Source organism: Leptidea sinapis, chromosome 32 (genome assembly GCF_905404315.1).
Source record: "Leptidea sinapis chromosome 32, ilLepSina1.1, whole genome shotgun sequence".
In the NCBI taxonomy this organism is placed as follows: Eukaryota; Metazoa; Arthropoda; class Insecta; order Lepidoptera; family Pieridae; genus Leptidea; species Leptidea sinapis.
In genome coordinates this window covers 1,911,752-1,938,132 of record NC_066296.1, presented here as the reverse complement: position 1 = coordinate 1,938,132, position 26,381 = coordinate 1,911,752, and the positions used below count along the sequence as shown (strand labels likewise).

The 26,381-nt window shown below is 35.0% G+C and overlaps 1 protein-coding gene across 1 annotated transcript; it reads left to right on the top strand.

Annotated features, from left to right (window-relative positions):
* The first annotated feature begins 1,575 nt into the window (after positions 1 to 1,575).
* LOC126974563 (phosphopantothenate--cysteine ligase) lies at positions 1,576 to 24,214 on the top strand. Its single transcript, XM_050822099.1, has 7 exons — positions 1,576 to 1,725; positions 6,059 to 6,209; positions 8,728 to 8,956; positions 10,180 to 10,394; positions 12,347 to 12,532; positions 13,398 to 13,500; positions 14,794 to 24,214. The coding sequence occupies exons 2-7, from the start codon at positions 6,081 to 6,083 to the stop codon at positions 14,880 to 14,882; spliced, it is 951 nt and encodes a 316-aa protein (XP_050678056.1). The 5' UTR covers positions 1,576 to 1,725; positions 6,059 to 6,080; the 3' UTR covers positions 14,883 to 24,214.
* Positions 24,215 to 26,381: the final 2,167 nt, after the last annotated feature.

Genomic DNA, 26,381 nt, shown 5'->3' with positions numbered 1-26,381 from the left:
TAATTAACGATTTTATGCAGAACACTGCTGGACGGAACAGTGTAGATAACATTGTCTTTGTGTTCACGGTGTAGCATCACCCATGTCGTTACGGACGTTGCAATAATATTATAATTAATAGAAATAGAGTTCGCGGGACTCTCACTTTTTTATTGAATACATCCTCCACTTTAAGTAATTTATAATAACTTTAATTTTTTCTAAATTATTAGTTTTTGAGTTATTAACGAAGAACTCAATTCTATCTTTCTTCATATTTATTTGGTAACTATTGCCAAAGAGGATGTAAATACCAGTAAATACTACGTAATAAGAGGCGAGACTGCCTAAGGATAAATTGAAATTTAGTTTATTATGAAACGTGCAGTGATTTTAAATTAGTCTGAAATAGTAGTAATTACAGTACGGAAAGGAAAGGGAAAGGCCTGGCAGTTAGCCTGGATATAGCCAAGGCCTTTAATCGTGTATGGCACAAGATGCTCCTCTCAAAACTTCCATCATTTGGGCTACCCGAGAGCTTATGCAAGTGGTCCTCCAGATTCCTCATTGAGAGCAGTATACTTTATTGTCGACGATTATTGCTTGAACCCAAAGCCTGTGAATGCTGGAATGCCCCAAGGTGGTGTGCTATCTCCCACGCTGTTTCTTCTGCATTTCAATGATATGTTGGACACCTCCAACATACGTTGCTATGCAGATTGCCATGCAGGTCTCTCTCAGGAAATCGTCGACCAGTGCCGGGAGAAACTTGTCGTCTATCGAGTCCTCTCTTCAGAAGGTCGCAGAATGGGGTAAATTCAACCTTGTCCAATTTAACCCCCAGAAGACTCAAGTTTGCGCGTTTACCACTAAAAAACCATTTGTCATATCACCGTCCTTCGACAACACCTACCTTAAATCCTCGCCTATTATCGAGATACTGGGTCTTGAAATCTCGACCGATTGTCAATGCCGCGGTCATCTGGAGAGTAAAGCCAAATTGGCTTTGAAGAAACTGGCCAAAATGGCCGTTAAACGGTAATAAACCGAAACACTGTTAAAATTTCAACAGTAGTTAAGTTTAGTGTATGGTGATAGCTTTATATATTATGAATTAAATTACTTCAGCTTGTAAAGTGTAATTCATTATAACAAAGCTGTGAAGTACAAAATAATCTCGACATGACATTTAAAACATTGAAACAGATAAGGTCGTTTGAGTAAAAGTATTATTTGCCCAGAAATAATATATCATGACGTGTACAAAAAAGTTTTTTGCAACTACGTAGAATCAGAAAATGATACTTGGTTTCTTAATAATATGGCCTTATTAATAAGAACACTTGTAAGTTACAAAATACTTTCGTTGCACGTCTCTTGCAGCATATTCATTCATATTAAATAGATGGAATGAAAGCCAGTCGAAGAACAATGTATTGTTATTTAAGAAAAAGAAAACATCAAAGGCTTGGCTGTATGAGGTTGAACCTTATGCCTATCATTGAAATGGAAGAAACATAAAAAAATGGTGACATTGACAGTCTTGACTCTTGACAGTTGACAGTTGACTGCTATCGAGCACCGGCTGATAAAGTGGTGATGTGAAAAACAATCAGTATCAGACATTTGCGAAATATCGACTTTTAAGTTTTACGGCAATTCACATTTTCAGTTGTTCATAGTTATATTTTGAAAACTTGGTTAACAGACTATTGAAAATATAAATCCATCCTGTAGCATTATTATGTAAGTATACTTTATATAAGGATGCTTTTCTACTTATTTTGTTTACCATAACTTCCTATATTTATGCAAGTCTAATTAACTGCTTTCCAGCTAAGGTATTTAATGTACATGTAATAGAATCATAAGATCAACTTTACTTTTTCTGGCAGTATGTGTGGATATGATTTTAGTTAAAGAAATCTGCAACATAATATTTATATTACAACATACTTATTCATTATTATTGATGTTCTTACTTGTAAATGAAGTAATTTATTTATTTGTTTGTGTAAAGTTACAAATGAATGATTGTTTTGTTATATTGGTACTGCAATTAAATTAACTTAAATGAAATGTCAATAAATTATAGGCTCATAAATAAAGAACTGCATAGGTAACTATAATGATAAATATAAAAGGTTAATATATTTGTTGTTTTTATTTAATTTGGCAGCATTTTCCTATTTGTTCACCTTTTAAACCTTCTCTGGACTTCCACAAATAATTCAAGACCTAAATTTGCCAAATTGGTCCAGCCGTTCTCGAGTTTTAGCGAGACTAACAAACAGCAATTCATTTTTATATATATAATTTTTATTTATACACAGAACAATGTCTGTCGGGTCAGCTAGTTTAAAATAAATGCAAAATGAGTTTTTTTAAACGATTATTAAACCAGTAGTGAATAAAAAATAAAAATGTAATATTTTAATGCTAATTGTAGCTTACACAATAGAAAAGATCAAAATCTTACCTATTTCCTTAATTGTTTTTAGCCATATATGATTTAATAAATTTTGCTGAAAAAAAGGCAAGGAGAGTGTAATTTAATTTGAATTTCTTCTATAAATTTTGGAAAAAGTGGCAGATGAATTAATATTTTTCTTAATTTTATGCAAACATTTTGTTTCTTCTGAGATTTTTTTAAGGGTAAAGGTTTTTTACCCCCCAAACAAATTGAATATGAGGCCTCGCCAAGGCATGGTACGCCACTGATCTTAAGCTAAGATAGTCCTAAGCAAAAGTTAATTACGTGTTGTATCACCACTCGGCCGAGTTATATGTAAGTAAAGTCTGAGCAAAGACTAAGTATGCTTTATAGATCGCCTAACAGTCTCCATTGAACCCTGTCTATGGCAATTTGTCTCCAATTCAACCAATTGTGAGCTTGACCTCGTCTTGACCCACCCTTGTTTGTGCTTCTGGTGGCCTCTAGTTCTTTTTTAACCATCTCTGAAGTACCATTCTGTCACCCCATATGAGTGGAGAAAATTGGTGACAAAAGTATCTGGAGTAATGTGTACCTAATAAACTATTGTAGGGCCGTGTATTTTATTTTTATTCTTTACGGAAAACTTACAGTTAGGTTATTTACAAATGGGTATATAATTAAGTACTGATTACAAATTTCCACTAATCGTTATACTCAATGATGTTCCAATACATAAGAACCTCATTGGTTATACTAATAAGATTATAAAATTAAAACAAAAGAAATAATTTAAAGTCACCAGGTAAGTAACACTTAAAATAAATTAGTTGATTACATATTATAATAGTCATTTTATCACACGTGTGAAATTAAATAATTTATACAATGAAAAAAAGGTATTGGTTATAAGCTTGGTTGTTCACGCACGTTTAAAAATGTGTCATTTAAGACTTTCGCAAGTCGATATACTGGCGTATTAGAAAAGTCGACATCTATTTCGTTAGATAGTTTATTATATCATCTGGATGTTCGTAACATAAAAGTATTATTTCTGTAGCGCATTTTACGTTAGGGTCATGCAGAAAATTAGGTCTTCTAAGAGTGACACCAGAAGTCTGAAGTCCAATCTGCCGTATTAGATTTAATCTCCCTCTTCAAATAATGAAGTCAAGCATTGTATTTATATATTTTGATGTTTAAATTAATTGTTACATTTGCCAATACTGGGTATCTCGCCCATTAGGTTCTGTCTCACGATATCTTCATCTGTGTAGGTTTTTAACAGCTCGAATGATGTCAGTGATGTTGACATGGTATGAATGTGCTTGGTCAAAAATAAAAATGAATATTATCAGAGGACAATAAGAGTTTAGACGAGCAGGTCGTTCAGCTAATGGTAATTGATACGGCCTGCCCATTACAATGCAGTGCCACTCAGGATTCTTGAAAAACCCAAAAATTCTGAGTGCCACTACAATTGCGCTTGTCACCTTGACACATAGATGTAAAGTCTCATTTTCCCAGTAATTTCATTAAAGATGCTAGACAATAAATCTGTGTCTAAAAGAATTGATAAAATTTTGAGGAAAAATATTTAACAGACTCACACATCCTGAATCAGTGGCTGAAAGCATGAAGCATAAAAAGCGAAAAAAAAAAAACTAGTAAAAAAGCGATTCACTTGATTGTATGAAACGTGCAGTCATTGACAGATTAACAGACGATCTTATAAAAAAGGAGATCCATTACGTTTTAACGTAACTGTTCGCTATCAAACTTAGCCGGATTATACTTCATCGCCAATCGCCATACTCTTAATTCAAACTTACGTCAAATGACTGCACGTTTCATACTAAACTAAGTTTCAATTTTTTCTTATGCAGTCCTCTGCAGGCATCTTATTACGTAGTCGGTAGTAATTAAATCCTCTTTATACTTATCTTTTTATACAAATGATTTAAGTTTTCTTTAGTGTTAATTCCGCCAATATTTGTTTTTAAAAACAATTCGAAACGTGTTTCGCCTCTACACGAGGCATCCTCAGGGCGTGTTGTCTCGCCAAAATCTGGCCCGAGCCTTATCTATTTTAAATATTTTGTTTAAATTAAAAAAATGTTGATATGAACAAAATTGAGACTCACGCTTGACCAGTTTTGTGTTTAAACTAATGGATTTCTAATTAACTTAAGCGTGGCCGTGAAGGCTCTATACGAAACAGGTATTAAGTTACGGAATAGCACCTTAATCACATTAACCAAATATTTGCTAAGCTGTAAATTCCCCATTAGATACCTACTTTGGGCTTAGTAAGATCAAAGGCTCGTGCAAGGTGAATGTGTGATTGAATTTGAACCAACAGTCGGACTTGTAATCGTAGTGAAAAAGTAATATTTTCAGAATTATCATTTTTTTATTATATCAGAGGGTTGTGGCCCACCTTGATGATAAAAAAGTGTGTACTTATGTATGCACGCAAGAAGTTATACTTCTTTGGCCTAACGGAGCTAAAATCATTAAAATGATTTATTCCTCGTGCTATTCTACTTTTTTAAAAAGAACAATTTTGTAAAATTCGTGCAAAGATGGCTTTGACAATTAATTATTAAATAATGAATACGGCTGTATGGGCTTGATTCCTTTGCCTGTCCTAACAATGGACGAAGAAACGCGCGCACCGTAAAATTGCATTCACAATGCGCCTAAAGAAGTATAACTTCAATAAAAACCACGGTGCGTTGCCGGCATTTAGTTTGTATCCATTCAAAATACAGCAGTTAGCAGATTATTTTATAATGTGACTGTGTGAGGAAAACGTGTCGTCGTTTACCATGTTGACGTTTCATCCAGAGTGGAGTTGGACGCAAAAGAGAGCCCATTAGTCTCTTTTGCGTCGTAGGCCAGAAAGCCAAATGACAGTAATAGAATGGCAGGCTGGATCTGCTCAAGGATCCGATCAGTCTGTGCGGACAGACATACCATCGTAGAGTTGTCCATCTTTATAGGGTGCTTAAATCTGTTTCTGGATAGCCCACAGGCTGAAACACAGCGGCAAATCTGCTAAGCAATTGGTGGGTAAATGACATAAATCCATCCCCAGACACTACTTACGTCTTTTGTAATTTTAAACATGAGATCAGTCTTCGTAGTTTAAACGGCGCTGCTTACAGTTAAGCCAATCCTATTTTGTTTATTATTACTCATATCTTACTATCCTGATTAAGGTCCGTTCACAGTTTGCTTCATGGATAGCTAGTTTTTTGTTGCGATGACCATATTTTGATATTCATGGACATCATGGTATTTTGTACAACCATAACATTTTAGGTGCTAGCAGAACCCCACAACTGTATACTATACTTATCCTATCTGTTGACTCGTCACGATATCTCTGGAACCATAAGGCGTATAGAGTTGAAATTTGGCAGGAATATTCCTTTCGCCGAGTAGAGGTCGGCTAAGAACGTATTTTACGAAATTCCAACCGCATTTTTTTTAACAGAACAGCGTCTGTTGGCTCAGCTATTACAATAATATTTCCAGGATCTAGAAGACGACTCTTGACTGTGCAATAGTATTCGTAAATTGTAAACTGCCCAAGGACTATGTCCGGAATGATTTTGATTATAAACTTCTTAATTTCAGTGGTACAAGTAGGTAGATAACAATGAGTGGGTCGTGGGAAGAGTTCTTCGCCACTCACCTGCCGCCGACAGACTTCGAAGACAATCGCTCTCTCCTCAAGGAGTTCTGCGACAGACACCACCAGCAGGGTCACAAGATTGTACTCGTCACTGTGAGTAGAACTCTATCTTGTCTATTTGTTAAATCATCCGAAGTAACATTTCAACCTTAACGCATTGGTTATCCACATGATAAATCAAAGAAGCACCTCTCTTGGTAAATCGATTCCGCGGCAATTGTTGATAGTTACCTACGCATTGTTATGGATGTCATAAAACACACAGAAATCGACCTGTACCGCTTTCACTTGTCATTCGGACAATTGCAAAAGAATTATCAACATGAGTTGCGCTACATCTGCAATGGTTACACAAATAAAATTTGAAAACAATTTTTTTTATCAACGATACGTCTCTTGAACGGTTGGCTCAGTTGGAAGAGCGCTCACACGGAACGCGAAAGGTCGCAGGTTTGAGTCCCGCATCTATCATTAAATATTGTTTTCAATTTTTATTTGTGTAATTAATCTCAGAAGTGAAGGTTATCACTTTAAAACACATAACAAATTGTCTACAATGGTCGCCAAGCGATAGTGTTATACCCTCTGCCTGCCCATCCACCATCCTCCTGGTGATACTAAGGTATACCTGGTGGTATTAAGGATGACATAAAAATAATAAAAAAGAAAAGGTATAAAAATGGAAACAAAAAAATTTGTTTGTTTGTGTTTGATAAAAATGTCGCTATTCTTACATAACTATTTTCTTTTTGTTGTTTGGCATTTATTATTTAAAGTCAATAAGTACACTACCTTCGCTTCGCTAACAAACTGGATTCTGAGAGAAGAAAAGCGCTAGAAACTCTCCCAATATTCTTCTTTTATTCCTTTAAACAATTGTGAATTTATCTCGTACTGTAAGGAAACCCGATCTCAGCTGCATCAAATTGAAATTCAAATATTTTTATTCAAAATAGGATGTGACATCACTTATTGAAAGTCAAAAACTACCAAACATTCCAAAACGAATGCCTCAGACCTGAGAAGAATGGCCGCAACAAACTTAGCGGGTCTCAAAAAACTATGTTTACAAAGTAATATTGCATAATTAAAACTTATTATTTAATAGCCTGAGGGCGGTCGCTCCATTCCCAATCTGTGGTATCATTAAGAAAGTCATTTATGTTATACTAACCTTTACCACACAAACGTTTTTTAACAAATATTTTGAATAACGTAATATTTTGTTTTAAACATTTTATACATCGCCCCACAAAAGACTTATTAACTCGACTTAGCCGAGTAATAGGCATTATAAGTTTATGTCTGTTCCTGTTGTTAACATTATGGTTATGACAGTTTCTAGCAAATTCACTTATGTGCCTATGTACATACATTACATTATCAAGAATATATTGAGAAGCAACAGTCAAGGATGTTCACCAACTATTAAACGTATGCATATACGTGTTCCCAGTTGCTGTTTGTAATACTCGCGTTAAGAAGATATAGGTTCGTAAAGGCGGCAGGACTTGACGACGAGCTATAAATATGAGTGGCGAACACAATAGTTCAATCCTCACGTGCTTTTAAGGTTTCCTCCTCCTCTTCGCGTTGTATTCCTCATTGCTGTGGGTCGTGATTTCTCTGAAGATTCAACTTTTTGACAATAGTTCGCCATCTGTGTCTGTCTTTGGCTACGTGCAGTGCGTCATGAAGTCTGGCATCCACGGATGTGTGGATTTGGTCAGACCATCTTATAGGGCTGCGACCTCGAGGCTATGGCCATCTTTTCTGGCGATATGTCCAAAGAACTCTAAGATTCTACGAAGGCAGATGAATGTGAGTCTGGTTTTTACACCTAGAGTGTGAAGGATGGATTGGTTGGTGCGGAAAGCTGTCCAAGGGATTTGAAGCATCTTAATCCAGCACCACATCTCAAATACATGAATCCGATTTCTGTCGGCCTTATTTAGTGTCCATTTTAACATCTTGACTGTTGCTTCTCATTATATAGGGCGCACATAAGGGAATTTGTTAGAAAATTATGGTTATCATAATGTTAGCACCAGGACCAGACATAAATGCCGCAATCGCTCGTCGTACCGCTTCGCTGGGGCGTATATTTGAGCGAAGCGAAGTAAACTAAGTCTTTGCACAAAAACAAAACAAAATTAATCCAAACAAAAACAATAATAAAATATTTTGGAATTTGGCACCATATTTAAACATGAGGAATAAGCGCCTTATTTGGTCACATGAGAAACTTGTGCTGACTTGCAAATTTAACAACTTAGAACCGGGCAGTCGAATCACTCTGGATTGATAGCAGTGTTACAATACATCTTATTGTGATTTGATCAATCGGCTTAATTTTTAAATAAATATAAATAGGGCGTGCTAATTTAGAATAATTAGTAAATCATAATAAATCAAGTCGAAATTCAAAATTTTTAAAATCGGTCCAGAAATGGCCGATAAACAATTTAACACAGAAATCAATTGGGAACCCGTTGGGAGCTCCGTTCAGCTTCGCTTCGCTCAATAAACTATTAAATTCATTTCTTATTTATTCGTCCTCCAAGTGTTATGGTACGTAGAGTACGTTATTGCCATGATAAACTTGTTCCAGTCTGGAGGAACGACGGTGCCCCTGGAGCACAATACGGTGAGGTTCGTGGATAACTTCAGCGCGGGCAGACGAGGCGCCGCCTCCACTGAGTACTTCCTGGAGCATGGCTACGCGGTCATATTCATGCACCGACAGAAATCACTCGAGCCCTTCGCCAGGCATTTCAGCGGACCCAAACTATTGGACATGCTTGAGATGCACGAACATGGGAATAATACCACTATTACAGGTATTTTATATTAAGTATATGAACTACCTATAGGTATAGATATAACACGAGTAAAAAAAAATATATTAAATTAGTCAAATGGGAGTTCTATCTTGCAAAAGGTGGAGTAGTAATGATTTTCTTTCGCTCGATTTGACTCGATTTTTCATTCGACTTTCACAGACCTGGACTTAAAAGAAATTAAAATACATACCTTATGTATCCTATGAAGAACGCTGCAAGAGCTTCCATTTTCTACCACTTAATTATTATTGATAACCACTAACATTTGAAGTTACTCCCTTTTTTTCGAGAATTGAAAAACCTCATTTAACATTGTTTTTCCCATAAAGCGAGATTTTCACTACCAAGTACACTCGGGTCGATCAATGTGACGAATTCCAAAATGGCCGACATGCAAATTTAAAAAATCAGTATTTTACTAAAGTATTTAAAAAATTGTCACATATTGTACGATGGTATGGAACCCTTCGCACACGACTCGAATTTGACCGGTTTCTATCATAAACATGTTCTTTTGGAGTGAAAACTTCCTTAGCCGCGTTGGGCACTTTTTGGTAGGGGAAAATCTTATGGGTTCGCGTCACCGAAATGCTTACAGCAGTATATCTGTAGCTATACAGCTGACGTATTGTCCAACATTAGTGCTGTGTATGCTATAAATGAAATTAAATGGATTTAATGAAAAGTTCTCAAGTTCAGCATTGTTGAATTTTATTGTAATATTTATTACTATAATTTATTTAAAATTGGCTTCAAAAATAAATTGAAATTAGTAAGTAATTTGTATTTAAACGTAATTTAATTTCAAATACTAAAAGATCTATGTTTTCGCCTCTATCAGCAGTCTCTACAATTACCAAATTTTTTTAAATTTTAGAGACCTTAAAAGTATTTTGCATTTTGAATGGGAGGCTCCTTTGCACGGGATGCCGGCTAGATTATGGGTACCATAAAGGCGCTTATTTCTGCCGTGAAGCAGTAATATGTAAGCATTACTGTGTTTCGCTCTCAAGGGCGCCGTAGCTAGTGAAATTATTGGGTAAATGAGAATTAACATCTTGTCTCAAGGTGATGAGCGCATTTGTTTTTTAACGAGGTTTTTGAAGAATCCTGAGCGGCACTGCATTGTAATGGGCAGGATGTTTTAATTACCATCAGCTGAACGTCCTGCTCGTCTCGTCCCTTCCTATCATAAAAAACTTATATATTTTATTTTCCAGTGAAACAGGATAGTGTGTTCGTGTTGGCGCCAGTGCTAGCTCGGTACCAGGCCGCCCTAGCCGCGGGCGCCATTTTGCATCTGGCCTTCACCACGGTGTCCGATTATTTCTGGTTGCTGCGTGCGGCGTGCGAAGTATTGGCCAAGTTTGGACCCAGGGCAGTTCTGTATCTAGCTGCGGCCGTTTCCGACTTCTATGTACCTAAGGATAGAGTTGTAAGTACTTCTTTTTTTTTTAAGTTATACTTCTTTAGGCGCATTATGAAACAATGATAAGAGTGAAATTTTAAAAAAGTAACAGGGTGAAGTTGGTTCCTTAAATTTTCTAACGTTTGCGTCATTCGTTATTATTTTTGGTTTCTTCGTCCATTATTAGGATAGGCAAAGGGTTCAAGCCCATACAGCCGTATTCATTATCTAATCATCAAGCCATCTTTGCAAGATTTTTACAAAATTATTCTTTCTAAAAACGTAGAATAGCACGAGGAATAAATCATTTTAATGATTTTTGCTTTGTTAGGCCAAAGATGTATAACTTTTTTTTTCAATCGAAAAGGAGGACAAATGACCGTACGGGTCACCTGATGTTAAGTGATCACCGTCGCCCATATTCTCTAACAACACCAGAGGAATTACAGAAGCGTAGCTGGCCTTTAATGAAGGTGTACGCGCTTTTTTGTCGTATCGTCGTATGTCGTATAAAGAAGCTCCACAGCTTTGTAGTATGTGGAGAACCGCCACACATCCAGATGGTGGGGATGATCCAAAAATTATATATCATTCATTTTAGTAAAATGATTTGACTCGTTTTTGTTATACGCTTTATATTAGCTTCACCTGTATGTTTCTTTGTATGTTTGTAACCGCCTTCTTTGGGCGCGATTTTGACCCAGTTTAAACGGCTAGATTTCGTTCAAACTTTGTAGATTTATCGAGGACCGATGACATTACACTAATTTGACTAAAAAATGAAAAGTAATTATAATAGTTAAAAAAAACTAAAAAGCACGCTTTATATAAAATTCAACTAAAAAATAGAAAATAAATTTAAATTGAAAATAGTGTAAAAAAATATATTTTATTGTAAAAAAAGCGTGGGGTGCTTTTTAAGATATTATTAAGATAATAATTCTTCTACACCCCACGCTTTTTTTATAATAAAATATATTTTTTTTACACTATTTTCAATTTAAATTTATTTTCAATTTTTTAGTTGAATTTTATATAAAGCGTGCTTTTTAGCTTTTTTTAAATATTATTTATTTATGAGAGTGATCACCATACTGTCGTGCAGCACCAGAAAAATCACAGCACATTTGGCGACCTTTTAGGCAGGTGTACGAGTGTCTTTATTTAAACTTAGCCATTTCGTATCTTCGTGGAAACATCGCACTAAGGATACCATTCCATAACTTATATTCTTTAGTTCAATTGCACGTGGAATAAAGTTCTTTGACAACCACACTGTTGAGCTGAACTATAGTAAAAAGAAAATTACCAGAAAATGGTTTAAGCCAGTTACTAAATAAATAGTTTTTTTTTTCTATTGTCACTAATTATTTTATTGTTAATCGCGATGTATCAGGTACGGCACTCCACACAAACCCAAGTGGTTTATGGGTGCTATTTTATTGTATTATTCTTTATGTTCCTTATCTATACTAATATATAAAGCTACAGTGTTTGTTTGTTTGTTTGTTTGAACACGCTAATCGCTGGTACTACTGGTCCGATTTGAATGAGTCTTTCAGTGTTGGGTATACCATTTATCGAGGAAGGCTATAGGCTATGTTTTTTTCTTTTCAAAATTAGGGATCCGTAATAAAATTGCTATTTTGTAACACAAGGTGTAAAATCGAAAACCTATTTTTGCGTGCGCTGCAAAAACTATTGACAATAGAACAAAATGATGTACAGGTTATAATATAGGCAATATTTTATTACTTATAAATTTATCGCGTGAATTATACTTTATATGGCAAAACAACGTTTGCCGGGTCAGCTAGTAATAAATAAATTTAAAAGGTTATTGTAATGTAGATAAATATTGTAATGAATAATCCCTGGCAGATCGACTAATAAATTTTATTTTTAATTGACTTATGTAGAATAAACAGATCTGTTAAAAGAGAGTCTCTCATCGGTCGATTCAATATACTTTTTTTCAGCCTACCCACAAAATACAGACAGAAAGTGGTGCACCCGTGATCCAGTTACAACTGGTTCCCAAGTTGTTAGCGCCACTCGTGAGCCTCTGGGTGCCCAACGCGTTCGTCGTGTCCTTCAAACTGGAGACAGATGAGAGCATACTGATCAGTAAGGCGAAGGCAGCGCTCGAAAAATACAAACATAAGGTAATATTATATAACTGGTATAATATAAATACGATCGTAGACCTATTTTTAACCGACTTCGAAAAGGAGGAGGTTCTCAATTCGATTTGAATTTTTGTTTATGTATGTACACCGATTACGTTGAGATTTATGATCCGATTTCCGTGATTCTTCTTTAGTTTGATGCGGAATGTTTGCCATTTGGTCCCATAAAACATATAACCATTGACATAGTTTGGCCCAGTATATTTTATGAATATTTTTGTGTACGTGGATGATGTTATTATATTTTGTGTACGGTTCTTTAGGAATTTCCATTAAGTTTAATTATATTTTATTATTATTAACCCGTTTGCTGAAAAGGCTTCCCGTCACTCATAGCTAACAAACGTTCTTTACGATATTTCAGTGTCTCACAAGAACGTGAAATATATTGTTTAAAGCACGTGGAACCTTTCGTACCCATGGCTACTTAAAAAACTATTTAATATATGACAATAAAAGCAACGAATTCTTATATTTTAGCTGATTAATGACACTAAAAAGTAAAAATAAAAATAATACTACGTTTAAAAAACCGACGTCAAAAACTCGAAAGTATAAAATTACTTAATAGAGATTTAATTTGATACACCTCTTATGCATATATGATACCTTTTATATTAATAAAATACTATTATTTGTATGTGCTACCTATTGATAGGTTTGAAGTCGGTGCCAAGCCAAATGCAGGTACCTACACTCGCCACGCGTGACTTTGACCGGGATAGCTTCGTCTAGGCGTGTAGTGCCGATGTCATCACGATTCAAAAGCACTCATTTTATGTCTAATTGAATCAATCGTATTTAACTTTGATTTTTTAGTTTGCTATATTTCATTTGCCAGGTGGTAGTAGCAAACATGCTGCAGACCAGAACGCAGCGTGTAGTCGTGGTCACTCGGGAGTTAAACCAAGAGATAGTTCTCACCAGGGAAGAGGTCCATGCAGGTAAATAATCTTTATAAATATTAACGTATAACCCAAATAATAAAATTTAAAGATGAAATAAATGCCCTTCTCCGGAACACCATCCGCTACCCGCTGACATCGGGGGTTCTACTGGGTGAGACCCCGGTCGTGCACGCAGTTGTCGGACTATATACACCTAAAATAAAAAATAAATAGAAAATTATAGAGAATAGATAGATAAACATAAAAATTTATTTATTTACTTAATTTATGAGGAGAAAAAATTGTAAAAATTTGTACTTAGACAAACTTGACTAAAGGTAACTGGTAATATGCAGGCAACTAAAACCTCATACCATTCGAATTAAATTATACCAATCAATAGTTAATTCTTTCTTCTGCCATCATGCGAGTTGTAAGCTAATTTGTGCTTGCAAGGATTGGTCTTTAACCTTATACACAAGTACTAACTAAATCTCAGCCGTGATAAGATGCTCAAGGAGTAAATACGATCAGATTGTGGTGTGACTTAAGTGATTTATCAATATGTTATGACTCGAATACAGCTACAAACTAAGTACAATTCAAAATTAATCTTATTAGCGGACATCTTAAGTAGCTACTACTTCTTTAAAAAGTGTAACTTAGTGATACTTCAGTACTTATTCCTATTTAGTCTGCAGCTTAACCTATATAAAATCTGAGTTGATTCTTATTATGGAAAACTAACTTGATAGATCTCCTGGGACTTCTCTCAGTATGGGGGTGCCACAAGGGTATATCCTCGGACCGTTCTTCTTCCTAATATGATATCATATCCTATTATAAATAAAAATATTTGAATTTAATATCTAGCCATACATAAATAAAGTTTTCACTTCTGACATGTAGCCATATTCACACTTCGTTTTTTTTTATGGAATAGGAGGACAAACGAGCGTACGGCTCACCTGTTGTTAAGTGATCACCGCCGCCTACAATCTCTTGCAACACCAGAGGAATCACAGGAGCCGGCCTGTAAGGAAGGTGTACGCGCTTTTATTGAAGGTACCCATGTCGTATCGTCCCGGAAACACCGCACAAGGAAGCTCATTCCACAGTTTTGTAGTACGTGGAAGAAAGCTCCTTGAAAACCGCACTGTGGAGGACCGCCACACATCCAGATGGTGAGGATGATATCCTAACTTGTGGCGTGTCGTGCGAAGGTGGAATTCGGCGGCAGGAATCAGGTTAAGCAGCTCTTCAGAACACTCCCCGTGATAAATGCGGTAGAAGACACGTTTATGGTATATTTTCACTGTATAATAATTCTGTATTGTATGTCTGACACAGGTATGGATATTGAAGCGCCAATAGTGAGTGAGATAGTTCGCCTGCACGGGGAGCACGAGACGGAACGAGGGGCGGGGGGTGGCCGCTGAGATTGTGCTTGCCGTCTAACTAGGTTGTACCTGACCGGTCATAGCAGGTAGGCATTACCCTGGCGACTAGAGCTGCTAGGTTATACCCCACTATAGTAGATAGACTAAGGTATTACCTAACCGACTCAGGCCCGGTATCCACCAAAACGCAGAGGAGATGTATATATTTTGATAACCAATCAGATTTCGTTAATTCCACATCTTCGGTAGAAATGGATCAAGCGAGGAGGTTCGTGCCGTGTCGCGCGATCAAGCATGTAGGCGGGGCTTTCGTAGACATCGCTTGACTGATTTCGAGCTCTCACAGCTCACATCTCCTCTCTTAGGTGGAAATAACGTGACAGATTCGCGGCTTACCTCCTCTCGTCTACTCTCCTCTTCCCCTTTGGTGGATATTAGGCCTATATTGGCTTGGTAATATCATACCGGCTATTGTAGCTATGTTATACTATAGCAGGTAGGATGTATTTGAATAATAACAATTATTGTTAGACGGTGTGATCAACACGTATCTTAAAGGACGATAAAATAAGTGAATACACGGGATTAATAAAATATCTATATTTTACCATAATCAATATTTTAATATGGCCAGACAGTGATCAAAAAAAGGTTGGAATAACTATATTATGTTTAGAAGACATAATATTTTATACACTATAACATAGTGTACACAATATTTATTAAATATAAAAAAATTGATTAAATTTGTACCCTAAAATTATGTTAATTAGGTTTATTTTACTTATTGTAATAATTATTATTATGACGGGTACTTACGATATATATTTTATTAATTTGGTGCCGATATTTTGGTCCAATTGCATGATTCGTGGTCGCGGCGGAACTGCGGTGACGGCGACAAACTCTTGACACTTGACACTAATAGTACATCAATCTGTCCACTTGGCGACTAACGGCCGTTCCCAATATTCAGTCTATCTCTTACTTAAGATAAAAATCGTAACTATCGTTGACTTTTCTGTCCCAATACACTTTTCGACGGTAACTCACCTTATCCGTGCACGCTGTCTGTCAATGGGACGACGTATAGCTTACCAGCGATATATAGTTTGTATGGAAATTTCAATTCACGCATCCCAATATAAGGCGATAAGAATGACTTATCGGGTATATTGGGGCAGCTTCAGATTATTGACAGCTAATTACTGACATTAGAAGGTAATAATTTATCTCTATCTGTAGATAGTATATTCTTTGATCCCTTAATTCACGGCACTCACTACCGTCGACGCCTGTATATATCTTGAGTACTCGTCATAATATTTACAATGCGAAAGTTCCGCGATGATAAAAGTTTAAAAAATATATTTTACTTCCAATGTATTTCTTTGATTTTAGCTTTTAACTATTATAAATTGTACTTCGATATATTCACGGGTTTTACTGTAACACAAACAACATAATATATGTATGTAATTATTAAAACTTGTTTGTTTAAAAAAAAATGTTTTCTTTTATTAAATTAATGATTATTAGACATTAAAATTGAAAATTATTACTTTTAGAACCTATTTTATGTATGAATGTTGTATTCAAAATGTACATAAAATTGTTATTATATGAACAAAATTGTAAAAAAAATGATTTTACCCCATTAAAGTCCTATTTGCGTGTTGGCATTTAGCTAAAGTGACATAAAATTAACAATGTTATTGATATATATCTATATACAAGTAATGTACGATATGTTCAGAGAAAATGTGCTGCCATCTGTGTCTTGAGTCTTAAAATTTTAAATTTACCTTTAAAACTACATCTTTCATATCTGTACGTAATATGTAGTAATTCATATATCGTAAGTGTAAAGATTGTTGTAAACAGAACACAACTATTTAATTTTCTTTCCAAAGTGTTTTTATTAGCATTTCACATACAATTTGAAAGGAAATTAACATACATTTTGTCTACAGCTTTTATAAATACACTTCCTGTATCATAATTACAAAGCGCCACCAATAGTGTTTGTTTGGAAATATTATAAGTCGCCATTAATTATATTGTAACGGTTAATACAGTTGCAAAAAGAGGCTGAAGTAATAGTTATCATGTCCCTGTCACTACAGCCGGCACAACTTGCAAGGTATGCCTTACGCGTTTGTGTTAGTATCCGCCATTTTGTATTTTACTCGCAGTGACATCATGTTACGATCACTGAGTCTTTTTTAGAATTTTTGACATTATGCCGTTTCAAGCAAACAATTTAATATAATAGATATTTTAACTATATTTTTTTAAATAATTTGAAAGAGTCATTATCATATCATATGGGATTTTGTCAAATGTATTAATTGACGTTGGCACTGACAGCTGTCAGTCTGTTGACACGTGGCTTGAGGGTTTGTTAGAAATATTGTGAAGAAGAAATGTTAATGAGTAAAATGGTGAGATTACTCTCAGAATATTATTCATATTCGTAATAATATTTAGGACAGTGACTATCTAATATGTACAAAATTCTATTAAAAATCATGTATTTGTTATTTAGACAAAAAGTTGTTAATTCTAAAATATTATTTATACTTGCGTGCTTCTTTTAAAAGCTCTATAATTTGCTTACGCTTAAGTTACCAGTGGGAGACTCCTTTGTACAGGATGCCGACTAGATTAATGGTACCACAACGGCGTCTATTTCTGCCGTGAAGCAGTAATATGTAAGCATTACTGTGTTTCGCTCTGAAGGGCGCCGTAGCTAGTGAAATTATTGGGTAAATAAGAATTAACATCTTGTCTCAAGGTGATGAGCGCATTTGTTTTTTAACGAGGTTTTTGAAGAATCCTGAGCGGCGTATCAATTACCACTGAACGTCCTGCTCGTCTCGTCCCTTATTTTCTTAAATAAAAAACTTATTTTTAGATTTCTCCTAAGTAAAATGAAATATATTAGACTACCTAAGAGTCAATCAAATTATTACGACAATATAATGTTGTTACAATTATTGTTTTTTTTTTGGAATCGGTGTTCTCCCGCCGCCGCGGCCCCGATCTCCCCTCCTGCCTCGCCACGTCGCGCGTGCGAGACAAGCACATCTCATCGATAACTATGTAGTTACTAATCTACCTTGACTGACTCTCACTCCTAAAATAACAATAATTGTAACAAGATCATAGTGTAGTTGTTCTATTTTGTGAACTTCAGTTTAGTTTCAACTAACATATTCCAACTGCTTAACGCCTAAGCTGTCTATATAGTCACAACCTGAGAGTTGAACAAAGCAAACAGAATTTTATAACGAGGCGGTACTCAAACGGTTAGCTCAGTTGGTTAGAGCACCGGCACGGAACGCCGCAGGTCGTGGGTTCGAATCCCGCATCGTTCATAAAATTTTGTTTTTCAAATTTTATTTGTCTATCTATATAGATTTTTTTTTTCTCTTGAATGTCTAATTAATATGTAAATTTTCTGTAGTGTATGTATCTATATGTTACTGTTAAAATTTAATATATTAGTGTCTGTTTAATAAAAAGGTATTCAAAAAGTCACAAAAGTTTACGTGTGTCGTTAGATGTGACGTTAGCGAATCTACGAACAAATAGAGCGATGATTTGTTTGTAGTTGAGAGTAAATTAAACATTTGTTTAATATTGTTTACACGTTTTGTTTGAAAATATGTGTAAGCTGCACATTGGTTTGGTTAGAACTTGCGTGTGCGTGTAATTAGTTTAACAACTGATAGATATCCATACTAAATACTATTAAAGTTATTTATTTATTGTCCAATTAGCACAGCAGTGCAAATTACACTAATTAGACGAAACGCAATAAAGAAAAAAATTACAAACAAAAAAGGAATAATTGATTTAATTATACAATTTCAATACTCTTCTTCAGAAACTAGGGAAGTCCACCGTTCCCATATAATACTCAAACAATATGGGTCCCATTTAGCATTCTTGTCCAAGAGCGCGTTGAAATATGCCGATGAATGCGCTATAGGTGCCATGGCTGGGGCAGATGAGGCGTGACCACGAAATATTTATTTTCTCGTGGGCTATGATAATTACATTAATATATACACGTTAATTCGATCATTTACAATTAGTTCTATTGAATCCAGATTTTAAGCCTCCCATTTATTTTCCACCAAGCATTTCAACAAGTTGATATTAATCAAAACGTTTACCTGTCATATTCTTATAAAAAAAAATTAAAAACCAATTCGTCCTCCCATAGATAGTATGTATATAGTATTTAAAAACATGTCAACCCAACGATCCAATGATCTTTTACTGAAATGCTTAATGCAGGTTTGAAATATGATTGCGGATGAATGTAGAAAGTGGCCGTTTATAATTTACTTAGTCATATGGTAAGGCCAGCAAGGTGAGATAAAGAATGTAACCAAAGTTTCATCGATACCTTTGAATATTAAAAATAATTGATATATTTCAAAGGTTGTCTAGTGCTGCCAGGCTGTGATTCCATAGTTACAATCCACAACAGCAAAAACTTAAAAAAAAAAACTAAATAAATACGGAAACTAAAAATTACGTATCATTAGATAATTTAGACGTCTAGATAGAGTTTTTTGCTCTTTTAACAGATTGGTTAGATAAAAACAGACCAGAAATATTAGTTTACTTAAGAGTACGTGAATTGCTCAAAATAGAACTTTTTTTTTATGGAATAGGAGGACAAACGAGCGTACGGGTCACCTGTTGTTAAGTGATCACCGCCGCCCACAATCTCTTGCAACACCAGAGGAATCACAGGAGCTCACTTAATTCTAAACTTAATTTTTTTCGACGTTTTCACAGCTGTCATAGTCTATAGACGTATAAATGATCTAATTACAAATCACTTCGAACGCAATCCAAACAGGAATGGATGTTCACAAAATGGCGGACCAAATGTTGACAATTGGTACTGTATCGGTATCTCTCTCTATATGTAATCGATACAGACTGCTTTCCTGTAACACGAAAGCTATCGTCGACCGATAATAACAGATGATTACTGCGTACGAGGGATGGAGACAGAGATAATAGTCGCTCGCTATCGTAATGTAACTCAGTAACGGTCCGTTTATTTACATTCTTTACCTCGTCTCGCTGGCCATTGAGAAGCTACTTCCGTTTTGCGTTTCCGTTACATTTTAAATTAATTTAGAGATTCTTGTTATTATTGTAGATAATTAAAGTAACAGATTGTAAACAAACATATCTATTGGCTATATCATAAGCTTTACACGTGAGTATAAAAAACAAATAAAAAAATAAATTTCGGGCGTAAATGAAAGAATTAAACATGACAACTCGAAAACAAAACACTAAATGTTTTAATTCTTTTCTTTTGTGTGAAAATGTAGAATTAAGTGTTTTATAAAAATATTTTGTCAGATTGGTATGTTAATAATACATCATGGTGGACTGTACTGTTTAAGATTCTCTACGACTGCGTCACAAGTTATAAAAATAATATCTCAGGAATATCGACCTTTATACCATGGTGATGTTACCTTACAGTATTGTATCTTCATACAAACGGCCGGAACGCACCTATATACATATTTTTTTAGTTCGGTAGACACTCGATACACTAGACCCGAATGTGCCGCAGTACCGATCAAACCTTGTATAACGAATACGGCTTTACGGGCTTGAACCCTTTGCCTATCCTAATAAGAAAAAGATTTCGCAAATGTCAGAAAATTTTAGGAACCAACTTCACCCTGTTACTTTTGTTACAGCGATGCGCGCGCATCTTAAAATTTCACTCTCATCATTTTTTCATAACCCGCCTAAAGAAGTATAACTTAAAAAAAAATTTGGTAACATACATCATCTCATGTGTATGTCTTACTGTTAATAATTAGTTACCTTTCGGAATTTTAGTTAGTTAGTTAGTTGCATTGATAGATCTCATCCCTGTATTTAAAAGTTGGAGAATGAGTGCTTCGTGGTCACTTTTATCAAAGAACCCAAAATAATGACTGGGTTTTCTAATTAAATATCGCCCTTTTTTGACAAAATAACTTGCTGACGTGGTCGTTTACGAACTAATAAAACCAGGTCCACTCTGTTGTTATATTCTTAAATAATAAGAGTGTGTACGTATAAGTGATATATAATCTCTTTGTGCCCTTTAGAATAAGATTGAATCTTATTTTTTTGTGAATATTTAAGTTGATATTGTAAATGTTTATTATATTGAATGTGTAGTTCTAATCGACATTCCAATGTATTGTGAGAACAAGCGATATAACATACAAAATAATGTATAATTTTATTGTTGGTTACTGAACTCTGGTCGCGGATCACGTACAATTTCGTACATTGACCTTAGTGCCTATGCATTGCGTTACTGATTTCTGTAAAGGTTGGGTTAAAAGTACAAGAAACTATTACTAATGATAAATAACCTGAGTAAGTAACCTACATCTGAAATGTTAAAGGTAGATACTGACCATCAGGGGCGTGCATTGGTTTCCCAGCGCGGTAGGTACTCGAAGTCCAACAACTTTCTGTTATAAGGATAAATATAAGTTCACTTATCAATTTTAGAATTGGTCTACAAAGAGAAACAATTTTTATTTTATTTAGGAACGAAAATTGTGCAAAAGGATACTGTATACCTAATTTATGTAAACAAATCGTATTTTCCCGACACTGGAATTCCTCCATTATATTTTAATTCCTTACTAGTTACCTATTTTAAACACAAAACACACAGCAACTTCTTTTTTTTTTCCAATATAAACACTAAATATAATTAACAATACACAAATCAACACAAAACAAATAACTAATGTTATTAGCTTAATTAATTAGCTTGCCTACCCCGGATGTGTTAAAGATGTCAAATTACGATGGCCATATTTAAGAACGATATTCATAGTAATTGTATATTTTTTGCCCAGGTCGTATTACCTTGACAAATAAATTTTGTTATAGAAATTGAACGTATTCTACTAGCCTTCAGTAAACATTATCGGAATTGCCTACTTTAGATATTTAGTACATCGCGTAACAAAAAACTTACTGGTTGGGTGTTCAATAGAAGTTCGATTATAGAATATAAGAACTAAATTTATCTGAATTATCTTGGAATCTAGTGTAGGTATATTATTTAGACTCTAAATATGGTAGGTAAGCTATGCCTATTGGCATATATGGAATGCACGCCCCTGCTGACCATGTAAATTCTTTGAAAAAAGAAATGTTTTAATAAAACTACAATCTATTAAAATGACAACTGCACCAAGATGGCGGCTCGGCTGCTTGATACATCAGTGTTACCAGTTCGAATATTTTTACCCAGTCTGAATAAAAGTGTTATTGTATAGTTGGTTGGGGGGGAATTTGGTTTTATATTTTATCTCTTATATGTTATGTGTATACTGTATATGTTATCGTTATGTTCTTATTGCATGTTCATCATGAAAATGGCGCCCAACCCTAAGAGATTTTAATGATAATTTGACGGTGAATAGAATTTATATAGAAGTTTTTAAGAAAATACCAATTTATGTTCAAAAATTGTAAGGAAATTGATGACGTAATGGTCAAAATGAATTGCGTTCAAATGATATTCATGAACATAATAATTTCTAAATATTATAAACTTTTATTTATCGAATAAGTATTTTAAAAAAGCTGCCCCAACTTCTTATCCTCGTTACCACCATATCGGATGATATACTTACTGCAACTTGTAAAGCAACCAAATAATTACCAATCAACTAAATTGTTATGTTTTTTTCCGATCGTTAGTCAAAAAGCGTTTTTCACACGAAAGTTTCGTCAACGAACAATGGCGAAGTTTCATACTACAAAATATTTGAAATTGAATGGAAGCGTCTCAAGAACTGACGTGTTCTAATTAATTCTCTATAATTTTCTGCATCTACTGACATTATTCATTTTTAATTTGGAACCGGGATAATGGAGAAATAAATGATTATTTTTTTTGAGTTTTTAGGTTAGGTTTTTATTTTTATTACTTTACCGTTCTAACTATATATTATACTTATCTATTATATTCCAACTAACATGTTCCAACAACAATAACACTGAATAACACCAATTCCAAAAATCTTTAAGGATAGGAACTAGTAACCATAGGCAAATAGTTAATAAATACCTACCTAATTACTAACGTCTACGGTAGATACTACTGTCTACGGTCAACAACTCTGAGTATTATATTATGATAAAATGGAAACTTGTTACTTGATGCCATGGTAATAACATTTTATTTGCAACAAACCAGAGTTGGTTGTCCATAGCTTTATAAGTAATTTTATAAGAGGGAAGTCAAATGCGCAATCCATAGTCGTAGCTACTTCTAAAGTGTGCCTAACCTACGCCCGAATTTAAGGCTCGGGTCGACTTTTAAACTAAGTACTTCCATTTTTATAATCTTAAAAAACTGGTAAAATAAGTACCTACCTAGATTTTTAATGTCTTTTTCTCAATCCAAGATCTTATTTTGTAGAAGTAGGTAGCAGTAAATTAAACAAGCAAAATATTTTATTTTGTTTATTGTTATATAAACAGCGTACGTTAGACCAAATCGTGGGGCATATCATAGTCCGGTAATGGTGGTGGAGGAAATGAGGTTCAGAGTTTAAAACGAGAGAAAGATATTATTCAAGTCCAAAACCAAGCCATGTAAAACAGAAACTACTTATTAAAATAAAGAAAGCACAAAACAACACAACAGCGGTAACTACATATAATTGATAGGTATTATTAGCATTAGGTAGATCATAGGTGACAGGTATAGAAATTAGAAACTCATTGATCACTCGCTCATCGCTGTCAGTCATATTGACAGATAGCTTTCCTTGATCTAACCTAAAATGGATGTGATTTCATAGTCGTGACAGCATATACTGTGTGAAAATGAAATAAATATTTTATTTATTACCCCGGTTCCTTTTGCAATACAATTTTATCTACGAAGTTTTTTTTTGTAACTATCCTAACCTTAGACGGTTATTCCTATAGTCAGGTAAAATTTCGCCATTGTTCTTTGTTAAAACAGCGTTCGTTGTGTGCCTTGTGGCATTTTGTGATTTGGATTTTTAACGCCACGCTTTTTAACTAACGCTGAGGATGTTGCTAAGGCACGGACATAATAATATAATAGTGTATGGAGAATGGTGTAGAAATTGTCCGTAAAGAATTTTAAAATGGTAGAATTCTGGAGAATCTGTTGTAATGATTTTGATAGTTACGTCATAAAAAGTACTTACCTAGTTTTGTTAAATGTAATATATTGGATAATGAAGGGTATTTACATATACTATGTTTGTGATTCTTGTTATTGATAATGTATGTTCTATATAAAGGAATATGATACGGTGCTCATGGTTTTTTTTTATCCTGACATTTGAATAGCATAATTTTAATATTACAATATTTTTTGTTTATTCAATACAACGTCGGGTCACGCTGTTGCGTTTTTCTTTGGATTTGGATGTTACCGTTATTATACTAATTCTTCTGCGTACTAATTTGGGGAATTATTTTTTTTTAATTTATTCATCATGTCACAATTTAAGTACGAATAATAAGGTTACTTAGCATTTAGAAATCCACGTACGATTCAATTAATGCTAATAATAACTAATTACATCACAAGATAATAGGTAACATCTATATCTTATCCTATTATCAACAATTCTATCAGGTACCACTTTCAAATTCATTTTTTTATAAACAGGAAGTGACGAGGCGTTCATCAGATTGTAAGTTAATATCCTGCCCATTACAAAAACCACAGTTCTGAGCGGCACTTTGAGACATGAGATATTAAGTTATACTACGGCGCCCTTCACCAAACCGAAACACGCAAATTGTCTGTACACTAGTATGGCGACATCTAGCGGGCAACTTCTGATCTTATTGTCTTTAAAATGCGCATCTCTTCATAACCGTTTATAAGTCTGTATAGTGATGGAAATTAACAAAAACTCATCGCATTATTCATATCATAAGGGGTAAGATTGGGAAGCAAACGTGAAAGCCGCTTATGTGTTGATAAGTGAAGCCAATGGTTACCAGCCTTTTAATGCCAGCCACCCACGATCAAGTTTGGAGCGGACTTGATGCGGCGTCCAGTAAACTTGACGGTGTATGGCTATGGGTGTGCATGATAAGTGTACTTGAAGCGAAAATAGAATTTGGTTCTGCACACTTCATCAAGTTAGCAGCGTCGAAGATGTGTGTGAGCATTCAAGTATGCGTGTCGTTAGTTGGCACCAGTTTTTGCACCACACTGATCGATCTTTTCTTTCTGTTTTCTTGACTGTGTAGCTTTGAACTGCAAACCGGACGCCGCATCAAGTCCGCTGCAAACTTGACGGTGTACTTGATCGTAGGTGGCTGGCATTACAGAGCATGCAATGAAGTATGTCAGATGATGGATGAACTATACATAGATATGCTGTGCGTGAAAGAAACCGAGAGGAAAGATGTGACACCACGATTCATGGTCCCTACACGGCTACTGGTCGAGATTCCCCCAAACCAGCTGAGGCTGTCAGGGAGTTGGTGTGATTCTTTCCACTCGAATAGTTGAATGTGTGATGGGGTGTAAATTTTTAGCCCAAGACTCCTCTGGATTATATTAAAAGTCGGACTCAGTCGCTTGTTTATCCTTGCGGTCTATGCGCCGACGGATTTGCGCGGAGGTGGGTCATTAAAAGCCCAACAAGACCGAGAAATTTTGGGATAGCATGAGAGAGGTCTTGAATAAATGCAGAGAAAATAAACGGATCGTGATGTTATGGAACTTTAATGGATGGGTTGGAGTAAAGCGTGATGGGTATGAAGGAGTTCTGGGTACGTTTGGGGACGAGAGAGTGAATGACAATGAGAGAAGCCACAATGTTTGATCACAAAAAGATTCATTTGTATACAAGAGATGATGGTGAGTCTGTATGATTGATTCTGATGAGTCTGTATGAATGAGTAAGAGAGTAAGTATGATTGATTTAGTAATTGTGAATGAAAGACTCGAGGAAGAAAGTGCTAGACACTCGGGCATACCGCAGTGTATGTCTCGACACAGACCACTTCCTGGTCATAGCCTGAATGCGTAGCGTTTAAACGGTGGCGACACCGAGGGGCCGAGCCTACGAGTTTGAGAGAGTAAAAGTGGAAAATCTACAAGAAAAAGAATAGAAATACGATTATGTAGAGAAACTGAAAGAAAGTTTTGAGGGCATTGAAAAGATAGGTGTGATTGAAGAATTGGAAAAGGGGTCGTGAATGTTGCTATTAAGATATCCACTACTATAAAAGGCATAAAAGGCATTTATTTTCTCAAAATTCCTTTAGAATTCTTTTTGATGTCATTTCTTATAGTACTACCGCTTCGGAAACAAATGGCGCTCTGAGAGAGAAGAAGCGGCGCAAGAAACTCTCCCAGCATTCTTTTTTGCGCTCTTTTTAATAAAAATATCCAATATTGTACAGTCATTTCTATTGCTATAAAATAAACACAATCTAGCCCCAGGCTGTCCGTAA

Coding starts and splice junctions, on each gene's coding strand:
- LOC126974563 (XM_050822099.1), top strand. CDS start 6,081: ATGAGTGGGTCGTGGGAAGAGTTCTTCGCCACTCACCTGCCGCCGACA. Junction 6,210..8,727: donor ACAAGATTGTACTCGTCACT/GTGAGTAGAACT, acceptor AACTTGTTCCAG/TCTGGAGGAACGACGGTGCC. Junction 13,501..14,793: donor CAGGGAAGAGGTCCATGCAG/GTAAATAATCTT, acceptor TGTCTGACACAG/GTATGGATATTGAAGCGCCA.